This window comes from Taudactylus pleione, unplaced genomic scaffold (genome assembly GCF_031769625.1).
Source record: "Taudactylus pleione unplaced genomic scaffold, aTauple2 ptg000125l, whole genome shotgun sequence".
Lineage (NCBI taxonomy): Eukaryota > Metazoa > Chordata > Amphibia > Anura > Myobatrachidae > Taudactylus > Taudactylus pleione.
The window spans coordinates 4,078,064-4,102,885 of record NW_028284527.1 but is presented as its reverse complement, the minus strand read 5'-3'; the positions used below and the strand labels follow the sequence as shown (position 1 = coordinate 4,102,885).

Below are 24,822 nucleotides of genomic sequence, written 5' to 3'. Positions count from 1 at the left end.
AGGGGTTTTTCTTCACCAGGGAAATAATTCTTCTGTCATCCACTAGTTGTTTTCCGTGGTCTTCCGGGTCTTTTGGTGTTTCTGAGCTCTCCGGTGCATTCTTTCTTTTTAAGAATGTTCCAAACAGTTGATTTGGCCACACCTAATGTTCTTGCTATCTCTCTGATGGGTTTGTTTTGATTTTTCAGCCTAATGATGGCTTGCTTCACTGATAGTGACAGCTCTTTGGATCTCATATTGAGAGTCGACAGCAACTGATTCCAAATGCAAATGTCACACCTAGAATCAACACCAGACCTTTTACCTGCTTAATTGATAATGAAATAACGAGGGAATAGCCCACACCTGTCCATGAAATAGCTTTTGAGTTGATAGTCCCATTACTTTTGGCCCCTTAAAAAGTGGGAGGCACATATAGAAACCGTTGTAATTCCTACACCGTTCACCTGATTTGGATGTAATTACCCTCAAATTAAATCTGAAAGTCTGCAGTTAAAGCACATCTTGTTTGTTTCATTTCAAAGCCATTGTGGTGGTGATTAGAGGCCAAAATATGAAAATTCTGTCAATGTCCCAATATTTATGCACCTGACTGTATATAACAAAATATCCAGACCATGCACTCAAAACCAGCTGATCTGCTGTTAATAAAAATCCCATATGAGTCCAGCAACAAGACCAGGTGTATAGGTCAGTTCATCAGATTCCTTCATAATACCCCTTTTCCATCGGAGCTAAAACCCAGGTTATTGCAGGGTTAACCCGGGCAGCTCCTTGGTGTAAAAGGGGTGAGGGTTGGATCGCCGGGTCGAGTGACCCGGCAATCCAACCCAGGTAATAGCAGGGTTTAACATGGGAGTAACCCGTGAAACCCTGCTGTGTGTACGGCGCACTCCGGGTCTTGATGACCCGCAGTGCGCCACAAGCCAGCCGATTGGTCCGGCTTCAGTGGTGCTTGGAGATGACGTTATCTTCAAGCGTCCACTTTGACGCCGGAAAAGCCGGGTCTATGCAGACCCGAATGCGGTGTGAGCTCACTGACTCGGGAATATCCCGAGTCAGTGCCGGCTAAATTCCAGGTCTGATCCGGATAGGAACCATGTTCCAACTCCGGGTCAGACCCGGAATTTTGGTGGAAAAAGGGTATAAATTGGACCGCAGCTCCCCTTGTGAAAAGATCAAGCCCAGATCTGTAATTCTGTTAAATATAAATGGAAAGGGGGCGTTTCATAGTGCAATAATGTTTTTAATTAATAAAATGGTTACATATAAAACACTGCACTGTTACAGTGCCGCTTGTACCTTATATAAACAGTGTGGGCTGGTTACCACATGGTGTTTTTAAAATACTCCCACCGGCAATCACCACCACGTTGTCCCTGGAAGCTGTCGGGTTCACACACTCCGCTGCTCATCCCTTCTCAAGAGGTTGCTGCAGGTCAGACCACGTCGCTGCTAACCATGGAGTTGGGGGGAGCCGATGGAGTCTCATGGTGCCTACACACGTAACGATATTTTGAACGATTTAACTATAATGACGTCGTTATCATTCAAAAAATCGTTCAGTTTCTGAGTTATAACGATGAACGAAAATCGTTCAAACTCACTCCCATTTGTAGTTCATTTCAGACTGTCCAACATAACGATTTTCATTAAGGGAAAGAACATTTTTCGTTCATTGTTGTAAAAATCGTTTATTACACTTCAAAAAATCGTTCACTTTTTCAAGGGAAAATCTGACAGAAAATCTGACAGGAAATCGTTTGTTACAAAATCGTTACGTGTGTATAGAGTCACGTCATGAGGCCACACCCTTAATGCATTTCATCAGAGGGCTGTCCTCTGTGACGTGACTTGCTCCTTTTAAACATGTGTTAATTCAGCTACTTCCTGTCAATCATTACAATTAGTTCCTATGACTCGTAGGTCTCCACTGATGCAAATCTAAATGAGATCCTTAATTGATGAATTTAACATAGGAACAGCGGTCTTATACACAAGCTGCATGTGTCCAACAATATACATTTTGGTGAAAGAACTATCAAGATTGCAGATTTCTATATAAAGAAAGGGGAATCTAAGGATAAATCATCCCCTTTTTTGCCGGTTTATAATATTCCAAACAACCAGACATATTATGAAGAAAAGCGGCACTAGGATTTAACTCATTAACCGCTGTATAGACCTTCCAGTCTTAAGCTGCCCACCAGATTTGGCCTATTTCGACGAATTGTGACGACAAATCGTGAAAAATATGCCCAAATCGTGAATTTCCACGATTACAATGTCATTAGTGGAGACCTTCCAGTCTTATGCTGCATACACACGTAAAGATTTTCTGTCCAACCATCCAACTAGTTGATTGGTTGGAATGAAAATCTGGTAAGGTATGAAGCAAATGACAATCAGCAATTTTCCCCCAAATGCCGGAAAATGGACAAAAACTGTTGTTTGAACAAATTGTTTAGATCAAACATTTAACAAACTTGTCTGACGACCATTTTCATCTGTTTTCTGGCATTTAGGAGCAAATTGCTGATCATCAGTTACTCCTATACGTTACCAGATTTTCATTCCAACCAATCAACTAGTTGGATGGTTGGACAGAAAATCTTTACGTGTGTACCCAGCTTTACACATTAAATACAATGTATCACAAATATAACAATTATAACAAATATAGCAAACTTTCCTTTCCTTTAACTAAAGGTTTGTATGCAGACTTCATAACTAATTATTGCATGGTTTATAGTGAAACCTATTTTTTACTCCAAGATTACAAACAAGTGGATCAACCAGGAAAAAATACATAATGGGATCACTTATAGCTTTTGTTCGGCCATCTCATAATCCAAAAACATTATATAATGCATATCTCTTATTTTCAGTATTTTCAACAAAGCAACCAGCAGGGCAACTCCCAATTTCACACTCAAAGGTATTGGGAGCATGCCATACAAACTTGCGATTAGGTAAACTTGCAGTTAGGAAAACCAAAGATCATTGCCACGTAATTGTGAATTGAGTTGAATAATTTGCTTTGCAAGTTTGTATGCCGTGCTCCCAATACTGAAAATAAGAGATATGCATTTGCATTATATCATGTTTTTGGATTATGAGATGGGCGAACAAAAGCTATAAGTGATCCCATTATGTCTTTTTCCTGGTTGATCCACTTGTAACTTGTAACTTTTAGTTAAAATATGCTGAAAAGTCCTGTGGTTTCGAACTAAGAGGAATGTTTGCTATATTTGTTATATTTGTGACACATTGTATTTAATGTGTTAAGGTGCCCACAGACATAGCGATGTGCTCACGATCCAACATCGTGTACGATTTCCCCTGAACTCTCCCCGGGAGCTCACCGGCAGTCGTGGTCATGATTTGGTCAAAAAAGCTGCCAATTTGACTTCCGATCTCACGATCTATCGGATCGTAAGCATCATGAGATTCTGCAGGATAAATCGTGAGTTTCCCACAACAACAGAAGAGGCTCTTCATGATTGATGGGAAATTTAAATAATAATAAGAATGGGAGGGGCTAGCCAGGGGGTATAAAAAAGCAGGCACCATTTTAACACTGTGCACATTCTGCTCTGCTACTAGTGAGGCTAGGTGTATACCTGCTGAACCCTGTACATTGCTACGTTTTGTATTTGGCTTGCCTTTTACAAAGTGTCTTCTACCTGCAGGTGTGTGCAACAGCATTCTATCCTGTTCCCGAATTCTGTGCTGATCCCTATCGGTATATAGTGTTGGTCGCCCAAGCTGGGGTCAAGGTGATCCAGGAGAGGGCTCAGCGAAGGAGGAGAAGAACATGCTGGACTAAGGAGTGGCTGCAGCAAAGGGATCTCACATGTCCTTGCTGATAGAGATCAAGGAGAACAACCCGGTCGACTACTGCAACTACCTGCGCATGGATGACGCCACCTTCCAGGAGTTGCTGCATCTGGTGACCCCCCACATCCGGAGGCAATACCCAAGGTGGCGGAGGGCAATCCCTGCTGAAGAGAGGCTGGTGGCTACCCTAAGGTACCTGGCTACAGGAAGGTCATTTGAAGACCTAAAGTTTGGGACACTCAACTCACCTCAGTCCTTGGGCGTCATCATCCCGGAGACCTGCAAGGCTATCGTTAAAGTGCTGCAGTACCAGTATTGCAAGGTAAAGAGAAAAACACACTTGTCAAAGAAAAAAGTTTTTTATATTTTTTGTTAGTTTTTTTTAAATGTAACTCTTTATAATAACTGTGACAGCCAATAAGGCAGCATTAACAAGACTGTGCTGCATAGCAGTCATTAACATTTGTGTGGCAACAACACTACATTGTAGTCAATTACATTTTTTTGAAAGGTTTTTTTTTCACACTCATTGTAAAGACTGACAGCCATTGTGGCAATAACACTGCACAGTAGTCAATAACAATTATTGTGTTGTTTTGATTTAAACTGTTTATTATAAGACAGCCAAAAAGGCTGCATAAACCAGACTGTGCACTGTACTGTAGGCATTACAATTTTTTTTAGTTATTTTTACTATATAAAATAAACATGTATTTAAATTGTACAAAACAGCATTATCACCAAATTTTATCAATCCCAATAGGTAGGCTGCTGTATGTTGTACGGTGGGTCAGATGCCAGATTGAACAGGCCAATACACACATGGCACAAGTACAGATTGTGGCCCCGGCTTCCAGCATTCTGTACTTGCGCCATTTGTGTAGTGACCTTGTCCAATCAGCGTCATCACCACCGTTTAGCCTACAGCCAGCACCTATTGGGAGTGATAAAATTTGGTGATAGTACAGGCAACATAAAGAAAAAGGAAAAAAAACCTATCACCAAATTTTATCAATCCCAATATGTAGGCTGCTGTATGTTGTACGGTGGGTCAGACACCAGATTGAAGGACATATCCAGCTCTTCGGTGGGAGTCTATATAGGAAGAAAAAAGAAAAACAATATTATAGTCATGTTTTAACACATTTTTTTCAATTTTTTCAGTTTCCTAACACCATGGATGAGTGGAAGAGCATTGCTGAAGAATTTGAACAACGTTGGAATTTCCCTAACTGCAGAGGAGCCATCGATGGAAAACACATCCGTATCAACCCACCTGCCAATACCGGATCATATTACTACAACTACAAAGGCTTCTTCAGCTTCGTTCTCATGGCAGTGGTGAATGCCAACTACAAATTTTTGTTTGTGGATGTCGAAAAGAATGGCCATACTTCAGATGGTGGGTCCTTCAAACAGACTGCTTTCTACCAGAAACTCACCAACAAAACCCTCCACTTGCTGTCACTGGATGAGACAAAGCACGGCCTAAATTACATTTTCGTTGCAGACGAGGCTTTTGTATTACATTTCCAGGTTTTTAATATGTTTTTATTTGTAATTTAATTTTATTTATTTTTTTTACAGGAATGTAATGTGTTTTTATAAGTATTGTAATTTGTTTATTTTCAGGATTTTAATGTATTTTTATTGTATTGTAATATGTTTTTTTAGAGGAATGTAATGTGTTTTTATAAGTATTGTAATATGTTTTATTTTTGTTGTTGCAATGTATTTGTTTATGTTGTTGACATATATTTATTTATGGTGGTATATTCAAACATCATAAACAAATGTATCACAACAACAAAAACACATTTTATATATGTATTGATGTTGGTGTAATATTTAATTTTTTTTTGGTGAACTAAATTTGTTTTTGCCATTTTATTTTATTTAGAGTGTTTTATGATTTTGCAGTTATTTATTAGGTGGCCCGTGACATTGGTGGACATTGGTGGGTAGGTGGGTGGCAGACATTGGTGGGCAGTGGGAGGTTAATGCATGACCCAGCCACCGCCCACCTCATTCTGGCGGGCGGTGACTGGGTCATGCATTTATAAGTGGGTGGCACACATTGTTGGCTAGGTGGGTAGTACATATTGGTGGGCAATGGGAGGTTAATGCATGACCCAGCCACTGCCCGCCTCATTCTGGCGAGCCGTGGCTGGGTCATGCATTTATAAGTGGGTGGCACACATTGGTGGGTAGGTGAGTGGCACACATTGGTGGGCAGTGGGGTTGCATTAAATACAGTACCAATACTCACCAAAGTGCTGCAATTCAGACTTCAGTGTGCAGGCCCTATCGTGCTTCCTTCTTCTTCTATCCACGATGCTGCACAAGATGGCGATTGGGCGTGTACATGGTCCTGTCTGTCAAATTCCCCAACGTACGATGAATCGTGAGATACATCGTGAGTAAAATGTCCCAGATTGGCAAATCTGCCCTACAGCACGGCAGATCTGAAGATGCGATGAGCGGGGACGCGCATTGGCATCGTGATCGTGAGTGGAAACTCACGATTTGAGCATATTTTTCACGATTTGTTGTCACGATTCGTCGAAATCGGCCAAATTGATGAAAGTATCGCTATGTGTGTGGGGAGCTTAAGGCTGGAGGGTCTCCACTACTGACATCTCCTCTATGCAGGAATATGTACTATACAGTGGTTAATGAGTTAAATCCTAGTGCCGCTTTTCTTCATAATATGCCTGGTTGTTTGGAATGTTATAAACCGGCAAAAAAGGGGATGATTTTTCCTTAGATGCCCCTTTCTTTATATAGAAATCTGCAATCTTGATAGTTCTTTCACCAAAATGTATATTGTTGGACACATGCAGCTTGTGTATAAGACCGCTGTTCCTATGTTAAATTCATCAATTAAGGATCTCATTTAGATTTGCATCAGTGGAGACCTACGAGTCATAGGAACTAATTGTAATGATTGACAGGAAGTAGCTGAATTAACACATGTTTAAAAGGAGCAAGTCACGTCACAGAGGACAGCCCTCTGACGAGTCTCTGCCGAAATGCATTAGGGTGTGGCCTTGTGACGTGACACTGAGACTCCATCAGCTCCCCTCAACTCCATGGTTAGCAGCGACGTGGTCTGACCTGCGGCAACCTCTCGAGAAGCGGTGAGCAGCAGGGTGTGTGAACCCGACAGCTTCCAGGGACAACGTGGTGGTGATTGCCGGTGGGAGTATTTTAAAAACACCATGTGGTAGCCAGCCCACACCGTTTATATAAGGTACAAGCGGCACTGTAACAGTGCAGTGTTTTATATGTAACCATTTTATTAATTCAAAACATTTTTGCACTATGAAGCGCCATTCGTGGGTATGAACCGGCACTCTCTGTATAGAGTTGGCGGCTGGATGCCCTCGGTAAAAATTATGCACACTCTATCAGAAATAACTGCGGCACGCCAATATCGTAGAAAGCAATATAAAGTATATTGGCTAAAGCTGCCAACGTTTCAGAGCTCCAAAGGCTCTTTTTTCAAGGCTGCCAAATACAGCAAAAATTAAATACAACAAACACGTACATATAAACAAGTCTTACCTTATGTAAGGCGTCTGTGTCACTGAGCTGCAGCAGTCCGGGGCAGCGTGGGAATGCGCAAACACGAGTCCCGTCACACTGATGTCATCTGTCGGCGTTCAAGTTGCCAAGCAACTGGACTGACACTGACTATGTCTCCCCGGTCCACTAGGAGGGCCAGAGTGATACCCAATAATACAACATTATACCATAATAGCTAGCCAACACATCAATACTGAAATTCCCGTATAGGGATGGGCTAGCTACAAACGCAGATAGTAGTTTGAATAATCGTGCAATGAAAATAAACAGCGGAAAAAGGAGTGGTTGGTATATACACATATATATATATATATATTTACTCTACCACATTTTCATGCACTTTTCCTAGGTCACGTTTTGTGGAAAGTTGAGCTACAGTACCTCGCCGCAACTGCTGCAATGTGGAGTTTGTAATTGGATCCTGCATTTCTCAGATGCGCACCTCATTGCATTGACCCCATAGACTAGGCTTTGCAGCAGACAGTAGATGTGCTAGTGGCAATGTAGTGCGTGAAGGCTTTACAGCTGTTGCAGTAATTACTATACACAGTAGAATACATGTCTAATGCTGTGGCATTCATATTGCTCCAATATGTCACACAAAAGTGCCAATGTCCACTATATAGTATTAAGCAAATGTACCACACAATAATTTGTGTACACCTTATTACCTGACTCTGGGCCTGATTCAGCAAGGATCGCAAGTGCTAAGACGCACGCAGACGGACAATTTTCGTGATCTGCGCATGCATCGCAGTGTGCAAACTAGCCACTGCAATCGGGAATGAGAGTGCAGTGTGTATGCAGACCCATCGCAGAGTGATTGGCAGGATTACCATTTGTGGGTGGTGACAGGGGGGTGGTCGAGCAAACACAGACGTGCCAGTGCATTTCAACGCCATTAGAGGGGCGTGCATAATAAGCCCCTGCGACGGCATACATTGCCTGAGCTCTAGATACCGACAGGAGGTTTAGCAGTTTGTGAGTGAGGTCTGACCTGCCTTAATTGTGCATGAGGCTCCGATAATACTCGATGTTACCAATGTTTTCGCAGACTTGCAAGGTATTATGAATATGAGTAAAGGAAAGAGGGCGTCTTTATATTGTGCTGCGGCGGCACTGCGATCACAGTCATTTGCATAATTTTGCAGCGGAACTACGTATGCGCTTGCTGCCGCTATACCATCGCATTGCTGAATCAGGCCCTCTGCCACTACATGCACCATATTAGCCCAAAGTCCTCCAGAGCTGCCCCAATGTACACCATATTAACAACATATTGTTGTACCCAATTACTCCTGTGTTACCCAATATGCACATTAATAGCCCCATGATATCACACAATATCCACAGTGCACATACCACTGACCCAATTTGACCACAATGCTCTATTGTCAACCAATACACCTCACAATAATTAACACCAATGTCCATCATATTACCGCAGTGCTTAACAAAATAGTGGCAGTGGCAACCATACCAGCCTAGTATGTCACACAATAGCCCCAGCATCCAACAAATTACCCCTCTGAGAAACATAATAGCAGCACATCCCAAATCATATTACCCTAGTGTTTACCGCATTACCCCAATGTTCAACAAAGTATATTGTACTATAAACAGATGGATACATTCTAAATGCAGTGTCATGCAACTGAGAAGCAAAAATGAAATGTAAGTATTGCAAAACAAATACAGTGTATACATTGTGCAACAGAAAAAAAAGAGATAAATTCTCTCTGTTAAAGTCACTACAGAGGCAGAGACTGAGACATGGTGCACTGTGGGAATTTCTAAATGGTCTCTGGAAAATTTAGTTCTTACTTTATCCTCTTTCTACAAATAAAAATAAATGACTACAGAAGGAAACGAGAAACATTTCCTGACGTCAAGTGTTATAAAAGTCTGCAATGAAATTCTTTAGCAGAGAAATGGTGCATTCCACAAAACCATTTGTAACCAGTAACAATGTTATGTGTTTATGGTCAATTCATTTAATTATAAATAATTAAAGGAAAGACATGATTAGCAAAGGATCATGGTCAACTATAGAACACACAAATCCATTCAGCAGATTTACATGAAGATGGGCAATCATTTCTTAGTTGGAATGATGACATTTGAGCCCTGGACAGCTGGGGGCACAGATACTTGGCAAATGAAGCAGTACAATGCTAAGAAATACTTTTAGTCAAGAAGGCAACAAAAACTTGTCTACTACGTAAAGATTAATACAGTAATACATAAAGATGTAGCATCTGTCATATTGTCTTTTAACATTGGAAGACTCTGCTGGCATTGCGGAGTCCATGCACCATGCTTTCTCCATGCATAATGATAATGTTAAACACCAAACCATTGCTAAGTTGTACTTGCAGTACCATGGTTAATGGCACTGTTTGCTGTTGTGTCATTTTAGATATATAAGGCTGCAGTAAGAGCTGCAGTTTAGACTAAATGATTATCTAAAAAAATAATAATTCAACATAATTTGTATTTAACAGAAAGTGGATACAATGGAAAATACAGAGAATTAACACAAAACCCAAGGATCCAAGATTTTACATAAAATGCAATATAACAACACAAAAACATATGACGGAAATCGGAGAGCGAGTTGGTGGGAAACAAGAAGTAAGGGAGGAAGCAGGGGCACTAACTTACTGCTCAAGTAGCTGAATGTGTTTGAGAGTGAACAGAAGGGATAGTCTTGTCCTGAATCTAGATGTGATTAAATTGAAGGCACTATCTCTCCAGCAATTTAGAGTGGTGGAAGGAAAGAGCAAAATCTGGATTTTTACAAGAGTTTTTTTTCCATATGCCTGATTTAGGAACAAAAGTACAGAAAAACTGCCGCAATAAGCCTAAATCAGACACTTGTTTGAAGTTAAATTGTTTTATATAGCCTTCTCAGCATCAACGGGCAGGACAACTGCAAGGGCCCCCCTTTCTATATACTCTATTTAGTGTGCTCCCATGCACACATGAAGGTTTGAGATGCCTTCAGCCTAGATTAGCACCCCTCCCCCATTGGTTTTAAGCAGGGATTCTGGAATTTTGACTGCACCTTATTACAAGGCACAATCCTAGGTAAGTCCTAAAAAATGTTATACTGCAGTGCAGCTATGGGTTGATTTTTGGGGCATGGGTCCCCTGGATTGCTTTGGTTGGGCTGCTTCAGGGCATCGCATTATAAACATTTTCCTTTTTGCACTTTTAGCACCTTTATTGTTTGTTTAATATATATGTATTTTTCACCTTCTTATATATGCAGCAGTAGCTGCTCTTATCTATCTTACACTTTCTTACACTTCACCTTCTCTCATTAGAGTGATGCCCTGGGGTGGCTCAGCTGAGCCTGTTTGGGGGTGTCCTGTGCTCTGGATGTCATCCCCAGTAGGTTAGGGACCTACCCTCAGAGGTTACCTGGGCGCGGTGGGTAGGCCCATAACCATGGCCATGATTATGCTAAAACCTCTATGTATTGCAAAATTCTATTGCATAATGTATTATATATAATTAGTAATGTTGGAGTTGTGCACTTGTACTTTCTTTTCTTGTGTTTGCAACTATAGTCTCCAAAGGTAGCACCTCCCATTATATATATATTCAGGGTGTGCAGTCTAGGGCCCCCCTTTCTATATACTCTATTTAGTGTGCTCCCATGCACACATGAAGGTTTGAGATGCCTTCAGCCTAGATTAGCACCCCTCCCCCATTGGTTTTAAGCAGGGATTCTGGAATTTTGACTGCACCTTATCACAAGGCACAATCCTAGGTAAATCCTAAAAAATTTTATACTGCAGTGCAGCTATGGGTTGATTTTTGGGGCATGGGTCCCCTGGATTGCTTTGGTTGGGCTGCTTCAGGGCATCGCATTATAAACACATTTTCCTTTTTGCACTTTTAGCACCTTTATTGTTTGTTTAATATATATGTATTTTTCACCTTCTTATATATGCAGCAGTAGCTGCTCTTATCTATCTAATGGAGCGTACACACGGTCAGATTTGTCAGACTTGTCAGATTTGTCAGATGAACGACTGAACGATTTAACGATTTGAACGATTTGGACGATTTGACCAAAGTTTTGAACGATTTGAACGATTGAACGATTGAACGATTTTTGACTGCATTAAAATGAATGGAATCGTCCAAGTCTGACTGCAAACCCATCAGATGTCAGATATCGTTATCTGACAAACGGGAACGCGCATCGTTGATCGTCCATCGTTCAGGCATGTCAGATATGAACGATTTTCCTTCAGATATGAACGACTGAACGATTTTTAAATCGTTATCGTCCATATCTGAAGAAAAAATCTGATCGTGTGTATGCACCATTACACTTTCTTACACTTCACCTTCTCTCATTAGAGTGATGCCCTGGGGTGGCTCAGCTGGCCCTGTTTGGGGGTGTCCTGTGCTCTGGATTTCATCCCCAGTAGGTTAGGGACCTACTCTCAGAGGCTACCTGGGTGCGGTGGGCAGGCCCAAAACCATGGCCATGATTATGCTAAAACCTCTATGTATTGCAAAATTCTATTGCATAATGTATTATACTGTATATAATTAGTAATGTTGGAGTTGTGCACTTGTACTTTCTTTTCTTGTGTTTATAAAAAGCATGTCATCAGCAAAGGCTATTACACGAAGTTCCCTATTCCCTATCTTTATGCCTTGGTAGCCATGGAGATTCATCAGGTCTCATAAAACCGGGTCAAGTTCCAAGTTAAAAAGGAGGGGGGAAAGGAGGCAGTCCTGCCTGGTGCATCATTTAAATAAAAGGTGGAAGAGGTATCATTATTAACCGTAACCTGTGCCATGGGTGTAGTATAGGGAGTCTGCACATGTGAACTGAAAACAGGGCCAAAGCGTTGGGAACAGGGCACCCTAGAAAGATGGGACCATGCTATCTTATCAAATGCTTTTTCTGCATATAAATTAATAGCAATAGACTGTCTATTCTGAACAAAATCAAGTTGAACAGACAAGATTAGGTGGAGCAGAAAAGTTTGTAATCTATTCGCTATCAATTTGGTTCGAATTTTGAAATCCTGATTAAGGAGTGAGATGGACGATAGGACCCAACTAGAGAAGGAACTTTGCCCGATTTCGCTAACACAATTATTTTAGCCTCTTTGAACAGAATTGGGATTTCTCCGGAGGTAAGGATGTGATTGTAGAGTTTTGTTAAAGTCGGAACCAATTCAGCTGCAAGCATTTTGTAAAACTCTGCACCAAAACCATCTGGGCCAGGGCTTTTACCATTATGTAAGGATTTAATTACTTTAAGGACCTCCTCATCAGAGATGGGTTCATCAAGAAATTCTAGTCTAAGAAGATGAGCTTTATAATTTATAACCCTCATCTATATTATCAGGGCCTGCAGTATAGAAAGATTTATAGACATGCATAAATTCTTTACAAATAGTGGGGCAGGGTCAGAGATAGGCTTGTCTGTTTGCAAATTTCTAATAACAGCTGGCAGAGATTCCACTGGGTGCTACTTTGCCTGTCTTTTGTGACTGTATGAGCTGGATAATTTTGTATAGAATTATTTCATTATTTCGGTGTTTGGGGGTGAGTTTATGAAGGGCAATTTAATATTTTTTTTAATTCAGCCCTAATTCTTTGGGGGTCATGTACTAGGGTACCCCATCAGTCTCTGATAGCTAGCAGACTGTGGGAAAGATGCATCAAACCTTTAAGAGAGATAAAGTGGAGAAGATTCCTATAGTAACCAATCAGCTTCTATAATTTATCTAGTACAGTCTACGACAATTAGAAGCTAATTGGTTGCTATGGGCAATTTCTCCACTTTAGCTCTCTCCAAGGTTTAATACATCTCTCCCTGTGAGAGGATATTTTAGAGTGGAGTTTAGAAATCAAAAGTCTGTCTGCTTTATCTCTCTGTCACAGTCATTCCGAATTTGTGCCACAAACGTTGATAAATTAGCTAAGCGATATTGCACGTAGACACAGATTGGTCTCTAGCATGATATAAAGCTGTCTGCACCTGTGCTGTCAACTATCCTGCCTCTAAGGAGCCACGGGTTGGAAATGTGATCCTGGAGGTCGGATGCCGGCAGGCAGAATATAGACAGCAGCATCCCGATAGTGAGAATCCCAACACCTTGAAGGTAAGTATGCTAACCCTCCTCCTAACCATCCCCTCCCATAGCCTAACCCTAACCCTCTCCCCACAGCCCCCAGGATTCACCGGGGTAGAGATGCATGTGTTATCACATACATCTCTACATGGCCAAAATGGTAGGGGCAACTCGTGCTGTTTTGCCAAGTCCCGGGGAGCCAACTGGAGTAGGGGTCAGATGCTATGGCAGGAGGTAGGCGAGTATTGGATTTTTTTTTCACAGGTAAACCCTAGGAATTCTACAGGAGAAGGGGGCCGAACATCTGGCAGAAGGTAAGTACAGTATGTGTGTGGGTGTTATGTATGTAATACATTTTTACTTTCTATGGTGTGTGTGGCATGTCGTTAATTTATTTTAATTTTTCTACAGTGTGGTTACTGGTGCCGGCTGCCTGCTGGCACTTGTAGATCCACAAGTGCCAAAGGGCAGGCATGCTGGCACCTGTAGTTCCACTGTAATAAACCAATAGAACTTATCTATTATTCACACTATTACCTCTACACCCACCGGCCAGTGGTGCAGAGAAGAGCCCCGGGCTTCAGCCTAAGCCTGGAGTGCTCGGGAGAGGGGGGGCCCCTTTATTGTGGGGGTCCGCACCTCTCCTCAGATTAATGCTCTGGCCGGAGAGACCCGGCGAAATGGTCCCCTGGCCGTGGCATTACACCCCAGGTAGGTTTGAGTCTGGTGCTGGTTTTAAAAATAGGGGAACCCTACAGGTTTTTTCCCCCGGATTTTTAAAACCAGGACTGGCTCTCAGAACCCAGTGCTGGTTCCTAAAAAACGGGGGAACCCTACAGGTTTTTTCCCCCGTATTTAATATTAAACCTTTATTTTTTTTTAAAAAGGCAGAAACATACATGGATCACACTGATCTGTGTATGTTTCTGCTAGACACACTGCTCAGGAGGGGTCTATTTGTAAGTTCTATTTTTACAGCGTGTTTGCTTTTATTAGACCCGCGATTATAATCACAGTTTTTTGGTAAATTCCCGTGTTGTATTCCTGTCTATGGAAAGTACTGCCGTGTTCAGACGATGGTGTATTCATTTCTAGTTGTATTTACAGGTGCAGTTTAACTTCTAAATCGTCGGTGTTCACCTCTAAATACAGCAAATATTCTTATTTTTGCCATAGTAAATTCTTGTGTATGTAAAAATGACAAAATACTCCCGTTAATGCAAATTGGGAAAACACGGAGCTTAGTAAATTTACCCCTAAGAGTCAAGCTGGAAACACTGGCTGCCACCACTACAGGATCCAACTAGTCCAGGGTGAAAATACAGGGGTTACATAATTTAAGTGTGAGGCCATGGCTGCAAAGGACATTATTTAGTTTTAAATGAATGAATCTGCAGTCTTTGTGGATAACTGTCAGTCATTTGCAGTAAATACAAACACAGCTGAATAGCGAAGACCTTCAAGTGACTGAAAGTTAACCCAGCTCAAACCACAGATGCTACTCTGTGGTAGTTAAAAAAAAAAAAAACAGAAAAAACAGACAGCATGCCCCCTCTCATATTCCACAACCCACCCTACCACTCTGCGCTGGTTTCCTTTATAAAAAGACAAACCATAAGCATGATTAACCCTGGCTATAGTAAAAGCCAGTCCTGTCAATCACTTGTACTCCTCTGCTCAAGAGGCTTTTTTTCTTTTTAAGCAAGTGAGTACATGGTAATTTAATTCATAAGCACAATACACATGCTCTGCATATTCTGATATTCTGATATTTATCTAACATTTTGTCATGTCACTGGGGTTTGTTGATTCTTTTTGGGACCCCTGTTGCTGGCTATAGGCACTGGAGAGTAAATGAAGCAAGATGGCCTGATTACATGTCTCCTCATGCAGACAAGGACTATAGGCAGAGACAGTTATGCAGTAGGATACAGGACAGTTCCAGATACCTGGCTAACCTGAGATGGCAATAGAGTGTGGGAAATCTGGAACAGACTTTGAAGATACACTGGAGTCGTGTGCTGGTGGCACAACTGGATGAGGTGTGCTGGAACACACTGAGGCAGAATGCTTGTGAAGCAACACTGGAACAGGTTTTCTGGATAGCACTGAACAGAATGCTGGGAAGCAGTACTGGAACAGGTCTTCTGATTAGCACTGATACAGATCATACTTGCCGACATTCAGCTCCCTCCTTCCGGGAGGGAGCTGAATGTCTGCACACAGCGGGGGGGCGTGGCCAGGCAATAGGTCTGTTTTGGGGACGGGGCCGCACGTTCACGTCATCATGGCCCCGCCCCCTCCCGCATTGTGAATCAAGGGGCGGAGCCACGATAACGCGATTCAGCACAAATTGTGTCATCGGGCCCCCCACTGCGGGGGTTTCTAGTAGGTAGTCGGGAGGGCAGGCAGCAGCCGGGAGGCTTGCCTACCTTTCTGGGGGGTCAGGAGAGGCACCCGATATTCGGGAGGCTCCCAACCAAATCGGGAGGATAGGCAAGCCTGATACAGATCCTCAGAGTGAGATGTTGTAAGCAATGCTGGAGACTGATAACTGGAACAAATGCAGGATGCAAATGGAACCAGGAGCTAGGGAACTGAACTCTAGAGACAGAAGTTGTTCTGGCAATGAACAGTCAGCAGTTCCCGGTTAAATAGGGCGCCCTAAGAACTGATAGGCTGAATAAGCCATGTGACTGGAGTTGCTGGAGACTGTTTTGTTAGAGCGGATCATGTGACACAGTCCAAGATGGTGGGGCCCATGATGCAAAACAGCAGGAGCTGCACGTTACAGATGAGTTACCACAGGTCTCAGGGATGTCACAAGCGCCGAGCAGGGACACAGATAGCAGTAAAGTGGCATTGCTAGACAAGGACTAGGACCCCGATGTGTGACACATGCATGATATGATTCTCCCAAAATGCCATCTGAAGGCAGAGATGGTGCTGGATGAAATTTTAATATTACCCTTTATGAAACACACATGCCTGCAGTGTTAAGCATGTGATAAGATCACTAGGCATTAGAAGACAGTTTAATGAATTGTACCACTGTATAGGAGCAAGAACATTTCATATACACACTGTGGAAATTAATATATAACGTATAATACTTACAATGCCATGAAGCTGATTTGTGCTATCAGCATCGGGTGGGTGAGGAGTACTTTCCATCTTCTGTGCTAAATGTTGAGAGCCATAGAGAGAATCATAAGGTGACCACTGACGAAATGCTTCCTCACCATCAAAGAATATCAATCGAAGAGAAAGATCTAGTTTTGATCCTGAGCTTCTCTGTTGGAAAATAAGTATTATTAGGGCTTATGTGGGTAAAGAGAAATGTGTTGCCTTGTACTGTATTAATATTTACGATTGTACTATTCATAAAGATTATCTCAAGAAGATCTTTAAGCGACAGATGGTCGGTATATTTCTATAGGTTATTCTCAGGAACCTCAGAGATTCCTTATGAATACAGTAATGTGCAAAGTACAGATGTGTCTTTGCTCATCTAGCGTCAACATGCCATGCAGCCAGATATGCCTGGGTGAGCCGCCAGGTCCTGTGCAACTCTGCTAGCGTTGGGCTTTTTTTTTTTTCCGGAAATGAGTCTAAGACGCAATGTGATGCAACTAGCACGCACCAAGAGACCATGCTTATTCATTTGATATGTGACACTTGTATATCTGGTGCCCCCTAGTCACATCACATTGCGACTTAGATGCATATTCAGCAAAAAAAAAATGAAAAAAAGATGCCCAGCTCTAGCAGAGCCGGTACCAGACACGCCGATAGCGACTGCAGACAAGTGAGGACGCGTCCTTTATTGTTTACAACATAGAGATCAAATGTTAGAGACAGTAAGTAGCAGATGTTAATATGTCTAACCAGGATCAGTATATATCCCTGAATAAAACATTATAGTCATAATTTCATCAGGAAGTGTAAAAGAGCTGCTGTGAAATATGGAGAAAAAAGACATTTTTGTGTTTATATGATGCCAGAGGAGCCTGGTAAACAAAGTCACACACCGCTGAATATCCAACTTAAGGCCTGATTCAGAGACGGACACTTTGAACGAGCGCTCACTCCGAATCAGGGCGTTTTATTTTTGTTCGGCCTCCTGGCCACTCGCATAGCTATGGGTGACCACCCACAGCTATTGCGAGCGGCCAGGTTGATGGTCACGATGGTCAAGACCATCGCGACCATCGGGCTTGCGACGAGACCCTTGTGGTAGGGTCTCGTGGCCACAAGCCCCAGAGAGCTTCTGGCTCTAATAGAGCCGGAAGCTCTCCCACTGGTGATGTCAGTGGGGCTGCCCACAAACGGCAGGCATTTGCATGGGAACGCCTCTGTTTGTGAAGCCACCCCCCCTGCCCACCTACCAAACGGGGCGAGCTGTCAATCACCATCGATAGCTCGCCCCCTTTGGCGCGAGACCCGGAGCGACAGAGCACCCATTGCTAGCCGGGTCTCGCGCATGCGCACGACGGAGCCGGCTCCGTCGTGCGCATATCCAGTGGGCAAACATCGACTCAGTTGCGAGTGCTCAGCGCTTGCGACAGGGTCTGAATCAGGCCCACAGTTAGGCAATGGGTAACAGCTGGATAGCATATAATATCTTAGGAAAAGTAATACTTTTCAAAAGTGCAACTCTCCCAAGCAAGTTCAGGGACAGAAATATCCAAGTGTCCATCAATTTAGTTATCTTCTAAATTATTGGGGTAAGGTTACTCCTATACAAGCCATGTATTGTGGGAGTGATATTACGCCCTGATTCAGAGGCCCTCTGAATCAGGGCGGGATGTTTTTTTTTAATCACCAGCCTCCAGGCCAGAGTTGCCTACCTTTAAAGATCTCTTCCCGGGAGAAGCCCGGGTAAGAGAAGTAGGAGGGAGGCAATGGGGGGCGGGGCCTGACGATTCGCGTCATTAAGCCCCGCCCCCTCGCGGTAAAATTGCCACGATTGGCTAGAATTTGTATAGGGGCGGGGCCAAATACGTGATTCATGTAGAATCACGTTTTAAGCCACGCCCCCTACACGGAGACCCGCGATCGCAGCGGGTATTCTCCTCATTCTGCCCACTTCACTAGGAAGTGGGCAGAATGCGGGAGAAATGCCTACCCTTCTGGGGGTGCGGGGGGTTACCCGAAAAATCGGGAGCCTCCAGCGAAAACCGGGAGGGTAGGCAAGTATCCTCCAGGCCGCTCGCTAAGCTGTGGGTGACCACTCACAGCTTTAGTGGGCGGCCTGGCGATGGTCGCGATTATATAGAGCAGGAAGTTCACTACTGACATCACTGGTGATGTCAGTAGGGCCGCCCACAAACAGCAGGCATTCCTTCAGGAACGCCTCCGTTTGTCTAGCCACCCCCCCCTGCACGCCTACAAAACGGGTTGAGCTAAGGGGCTCGTGCACACGCAGTGCGTGGGGCTCGCGCACGCACAGTGCACACGCATGCCCGGCCATTGACCCGCTTGCGAGCGCTGTGCGCTCGCGAGTGTGTCTGAATCAGGCCCTTAGTCCCAAGATATTTTAAAAAATGACAAACATAATGGATAAGGTGTGAGAGCTCAAAAATACAGACACAACCGGTTACTGATATGGCTTAGGAGTTATCAAAATGTATCTGGTTACCAGCCAAATTTTTTTTAATTAATAATTGTGGGGATTGATAGTTCAAGATTTGCTACCAATGATGCCAATTTAGATTTGACAGAGACCACTAGAATTCCTTAGAAAAAGGTCTATTTGAAGAAGAGCAATAGCCAATGGTTCAAGGGCTAGATAAAGGGCAGAGATGAGAGAGGGCATTGCTGCCTGGTGTCGTGGTGTTAAAAGGTAATCATTATCCACAACCTGTGTTATGCGAGCTACAAATAAAGAATTTATGGGGCTATCAAACTCCTCCAGAATTCTGAACCTCAACAATGACTCAAATAAATTGTCCCAGGTTACCAAACCAAATTATTTCTCAGCGTCTAATGATAAAATGATTTTCAGATCTGAAATCTCAGACATAATGAGAGTTTGTATAATAGCGGGTGCGTGTCTAATATTAGTAACCTATTGTCTGCCTCATACAAAACCGGTTTCAATATGAGCAATGACCACAGGAGAATCACCTTTACCCCTCTCAGCCATAATTTTAGGAGTGACTTGTAGTCTACATTAAGGAGAGATATTTACCTGTACAAACACGTTCAAGGTCTGGTTCTGGGAGAACTTTGAAAACCGCCAAATTAAAGACAAGACTGTATTTTTAGAAATAATAGAACTGCCCATAAAACTTCTAATTCAAGGTGATAAGATCCTTTAACATTTCCTTTAACATTTCCCATTATAGTCAAGTAATCCTGGGGCTTTAGCCGGAGCCAAGGTTTTAATGGCTTTGGTCACTTGGTCAAGCATAATAGAAGGGTATGCGGTCAGGAAGCCGGCGGCCGAATTGCCGACCGCCAGCTTCCCGACTGTCAAATCCTGGAATGGGACTAGTGATAGGCGCCAAAATCCCGACACCTATCATTATCCACCCGCCGCATACTGAACAAAGGTAAGCCGGGCGTCGGGAACAGACAGCCGCGGGTGGAGAGGGTTAGGTTTACGGGCTCCCCCCGGGAGGGTTAGGCTAGGGGAAGTGGGGGTTAGAGTTAGGCACCACCGGGAGGAGGTTAGTATTAGGCACCCCCCAGGGAAGGGTTAGGTTTAGGGTGTGGGGAGGGGGGTTAGGTTTAAGCACCCCTGGGGGGAGGTTAGGGTTAGGCACTAGGGAGGGTGGTTAGGGTTAGGCACCCCTAAGGGAGGGTTAGGGGAAGGTTAGGGATTGTAGAGTTACTTACCTTGTCGGGATCTTCACTCTTCTGTCTTCTGGCGTCGGTATTACATCCGCCGGGCTCACGTCCGGCTGTATGTCATACCAATTGCAATAGAAGATGTGAGTAATTCCATTTGTTGCCTAGAGATCCGAGAGAGGAACAACATATCCCAATATCTTTGTTTCTATTCCTGACAATAGAGCTTTTCACAAAATGATTTCAAAGGGTCAAGGATTTCCTTCCCTGTAAGAACTTATGAGACAAAAAAATTAGACATGCTAATTTTTTTTAAGGAAAATTATTCATTATCACATATCTGTGAGTGACACAAGTATGTGAACTTTTGCTTTCAGTATCTGGTATGACCCCCTTGTACAGCAATAACTGCTTCTAAACGTTTCCGGTAATTGTTGATTAGTCCTGAGCATCGGCTTGGAGGAATTTTGCCCCATTACTCTGTACGAAACAGCTTTAACTTTGTTATTTTGGTGGGTTTCCTCCCATGAACTGCTCGCTTCAGGTCCTTCCACAACATTTCGATTAGATTAAAGTCAGGACTTAGACTTGGCCATTCCAAAACTTAAAATTTATTCTTCTTTAACCTTTCTTTGGTCGAATGACGTGTGTGCTTTGGGTCGTTGTCTTGTTGCATGATCCACATTCTCTTGAGATGCATGTCATGGACGGATGTCCTGACATTTTTCTTTAGAATATTCTAGTATAATTCAGAATTCATTGTCCCATCAATGATGGCAAGTCATCCTGGGCCTGATGCACCAAACAGGCCCAAACCATGATACCACCACCACGAGGTTTCACAGATGGTATGAGGTATTTATACTGGAATGCAATGTTCTCCTTTCTCCAAACAATGCTACTCATTTAAACAAAAAAACTGTATTTTGAACTCATCTGTCCACAAAATATTGTTCCAATTGTCTTCTGGCTTGTCCAGGTGATCTTTAGCAAACTGCGGATGGACAGCAATGTTCTTTTTGGAGAGCAGTGGCTTTCTCCTTGCAATCCTGCCATGCACGCCATTGTTGATCAGTTTCCTCCTGATGGTGGACTCATTAACATTAACATTAGCTAATATGAGAAAGGCCATCAGTTGCTTAGAGGTTACTTTGGGTTTCTTTGTGACCTTGCAGTTTATAAAACACTTTGGTGTGATCTTTGTTGGACGACCACTCCTGGGGAGGGTAATGATGGTCTGGAACTTCCTCTTTTTGTACACAATCTGTCTGACTGTTGATTGGTGGAGTCCAAACTATTTTCATATGGTTTGGTAACCTTTTCCAGCCTGAAGAGCACAACAACTCTTCTTCTGAGGTCCTCAGAAATCTCCATTGCTCATGGCATACTTTTCCACAAACATGTGTTGTGAACATAAGCCTTTGATAGATCCCTGTTCTTTCAAAAAGACGGGTTGTCCCCTCACACCTGATTGTCATCCCATAGATTGAAAATACCTGACTCTAATTTCACCTTCACAATATCTGCTAAGCCTAAAGGTACACATACTTTTCACACTCACAGATATGTGATATTGGATCATGTTCCGCAAAAAAAAAAAAATAGCATGTCTATTTTTTTTGTCTCGTTTGTTTGATTTGGTTCTCTTTATCTACTTTTAGGACGTGTGAAAATCTGAGGTAGTTGCCAAATTTCAGCAGAAGTATATAACATTCTGAAGGGTTCACAAACTTCAAGCACCACTGTAGCTGCAGGACTGCAGGAGCAGTGTCAGACAATGTACTGGAAAGGCTGCAGCCAAGTCACAGGGACATACAAGGATTCTAAGAGCTGCAGGAACACTGAAACACAATGATACTAGGAACCAAGAGCCGAACTTCTGCTGACCAAGTATTGTAGGTTAGATGAAGTCCAGGCAATGAGGAAGTGTACAGAAGCTGTTTAAAAACCCACCTCAAGAGGACTGGCTGAAAGGACTCAGATTACCACAGGTTCTGGGACAGGAATGGCAATTGAGGAGAAATATAAGATAACAGCACCCATGTATCAGTTCCATCATGTAAGATGCTGAAAAAGCCACTGGCAGATAACAGCAGAAGATAGCCGCAGAACAGCAGACACCACGGTGAGAGGAAGAGGGTCCAGCAACCAACCAAACCCAGTAAGCTAGAGCTGCAGTACGGTGGTTTGTAACAAATACACATGCAGCATCACTCAGAACACTAGTGTTGCCACTTTAGTCTCTACTCCCTCTCACCTTACAAGTCATGTAGTTATCATTCTGGTCCTGGGTCTGCAGCAGCTCCACCCCCTCTGATATCCCATGATGCCTGTAGTATCATGTGTATCACCGCCCTCTGCTTGGAATTCACCCTCCCTCTCCTTTACAGCTGTCCTGCTCCATCAGTGGTCTAAAAAGACTGTAATGGGAGTGGCCCTGTAGAAGTTTTCCTCCTGTCCTCTGGTCAGCCTGCCACTGCTATCAAAGGAAGTGGGCCCTACAATTTGGTACCTAGTTAACCTTGGCCCACATAATCTTCACTATACCTCCTATTATATAATATTTCTTAGGAAGTTACATGGAGAGACAATAGATGGCACTGTTTCATATATTGTGACAGTGTACTTTATTGTAGAAACTTGTTGGTTAATCCTCCATGTTATGTTATGGAGGTGTCTAGATTCCCTTGGCGGAGAGGATCCTGACATCATCAGCTACTGTCCAACGTCATTCCCTACCATCCATGTGGGCATAGAGGGGGAATGTAACCTTGTGGCGAGCCCGCAAGGGGAAAACTTTCTTCTTTAGCTGGCCTTTATGGGCATAGAACCGCACTTCCGCCCCCTCACTCACGTCACTTCCAGGTCCCTAGTGCGAAGGGGAAATAAGCTCTACCGTTATGTTATGAAGTTTGCCTGTTCTTGTCCAAACATTTCCTTGCATGTGTAATGCTCTAACAGAGAAGCATATAATGCAACAAAATAGTGGTTAGTTAGCTTTCTAATGGCCAATATTTCCATACTACAAATTCAATTTCTTCAAGTGAATGTTGTTGTTTTGTGCTCCAAAAACAAATCAAAACATGTTACATAATGAACACGATTCATCTTAGATAAAAATAACAGAAGGAATTTCTCAGGAATGTTGTAGCCATGTTTAGCTTTACACATTTGCACATAAATGTCAATGAAGCACAAACCTTTAATTGTTGAAGACGATAATCTAGGGCACGAGCTAGCTCTAACAGCATTGCACATGGTACAGCTGAATCTGTAGCTCCAACAAATACTCTTCCATCCCATTGAGGACTGAAGTATTTTGAATCGTAATGGCAAGCAAGGACCAAATGCCGCTTAGCAGAAGGATTCAGGGTCCCGATAATATTGGAAAATGACACATATCCCAAAGGAGTTTGGCTTTCAAATGTATCTTCTTCTATGTGCCACCCAGCCAGAAGTCTTTGCAAACGCTGTTTAATGTGCTGTTGATTAAAATAACAATATAGCATTACAGAGGCTTAACAAGCTGATTAAAGAGACACACTAATAAATTAAAATTAAATTGAACAGTAGTGCATATAACTACTTCACAATCATGCTTTTAAAACTGTAAACAAACATTAAATAGACATACCAGTGTCCACATACATTTATCCTAAAATTGCACCACAGTCCTGTTTATTGCACCACTGTCTTTGTGACATTGAGACTTGGAGCCATATTTAATTTGAGCCAAGCCGCAATACTTTTTCCCGGCCCGGACTTTCCGCCTACATCGCGTGTTTTGAAGGTGGAAAAGTATTGCGGCCGTCCCTGCTTTACCCAGTATTCAATATGGAAGTACGCGAAAACGGGACCCGGCAAAACTTGAACAGGCGGAAAGTACTGTCAGTTTTGGGGAAATCAGCCTGACACCCCCCAAAAGATGCTCTGACATGGGGGTTCCCTATGGTACCCCCCGATTTGGCTTGCTGAAGGTATTTGGTGTTTTTAAATGGGCTCAATAGCTGCTAAATAACGTTTTTCTATACGTGATGCAGAATAGTATTTTGGAGTTTTTTTTCCAGAAAATAAGTTATCCCAGCAAATTTTGGGTACTTGAAAATGGGGGTCAGCATATTTAAAAGTTGCTAAAGTGAAGTTGAAAAAATCATGACAAATCCACCTGCCGCAAGCACCTGCAATCAAAAAAACATCAGGGGCATACTTGGGGACCCCCCAGAGTCAAGTTCGCTAGTTTTTAAGTTTGTACCCCAACTTTTTTTTTCACCCCCTTTTTCAAAGTAATTTTTTGTGGTGTCCTTATGTGTTTTTTTAAATATTTTTGACATTATTTACCTTTGGGGGACTGTCTGAAGGCTGCAGGGGGGTTCCCGCAACGTTGCACCCCAAAACCCAAATTCTGCACTTTTTTTCGCCTATGCGAAACTTTTCCGCCTATTACATTGCATTGACTTTTCGCCTAGGCGGAAAGTCTTTCAAATCA

The 24,822-nt window shown here is 42.8% G+C and overlaps 1 protein-coding gene across 2 annotated transcripts in view; it reads right to left on the bottom strand.

Moving 5' to 3' along the window:
* QPCT (glutaminyl-peptide cyclotransferase) overlaps window positions 1-24,822 on the bottom strand; it is a 152,361-nt gene that overhangs the window by 79,819 nt on the left and 47,720 nt on the right. For both annotated transcript variants that reach the window (XM_088472501.1, XM_088472502.1), the window contains exons 3-4: window positions 23,537-23,818; window positions 16,659-16,835 (exon numbers count right to left, since the gene is read on the bottom strand). In XM_088472501.1, the coding sequence (XP_088328627.1) occupies window positions 16,659-16,835; window positions 23,537-23,818 (459 nt within the window). The remainder of the gene's footprint in view (window positions 1-16,658; window positions 16,836-23,536; window positions 23,819-24,822) is intronic.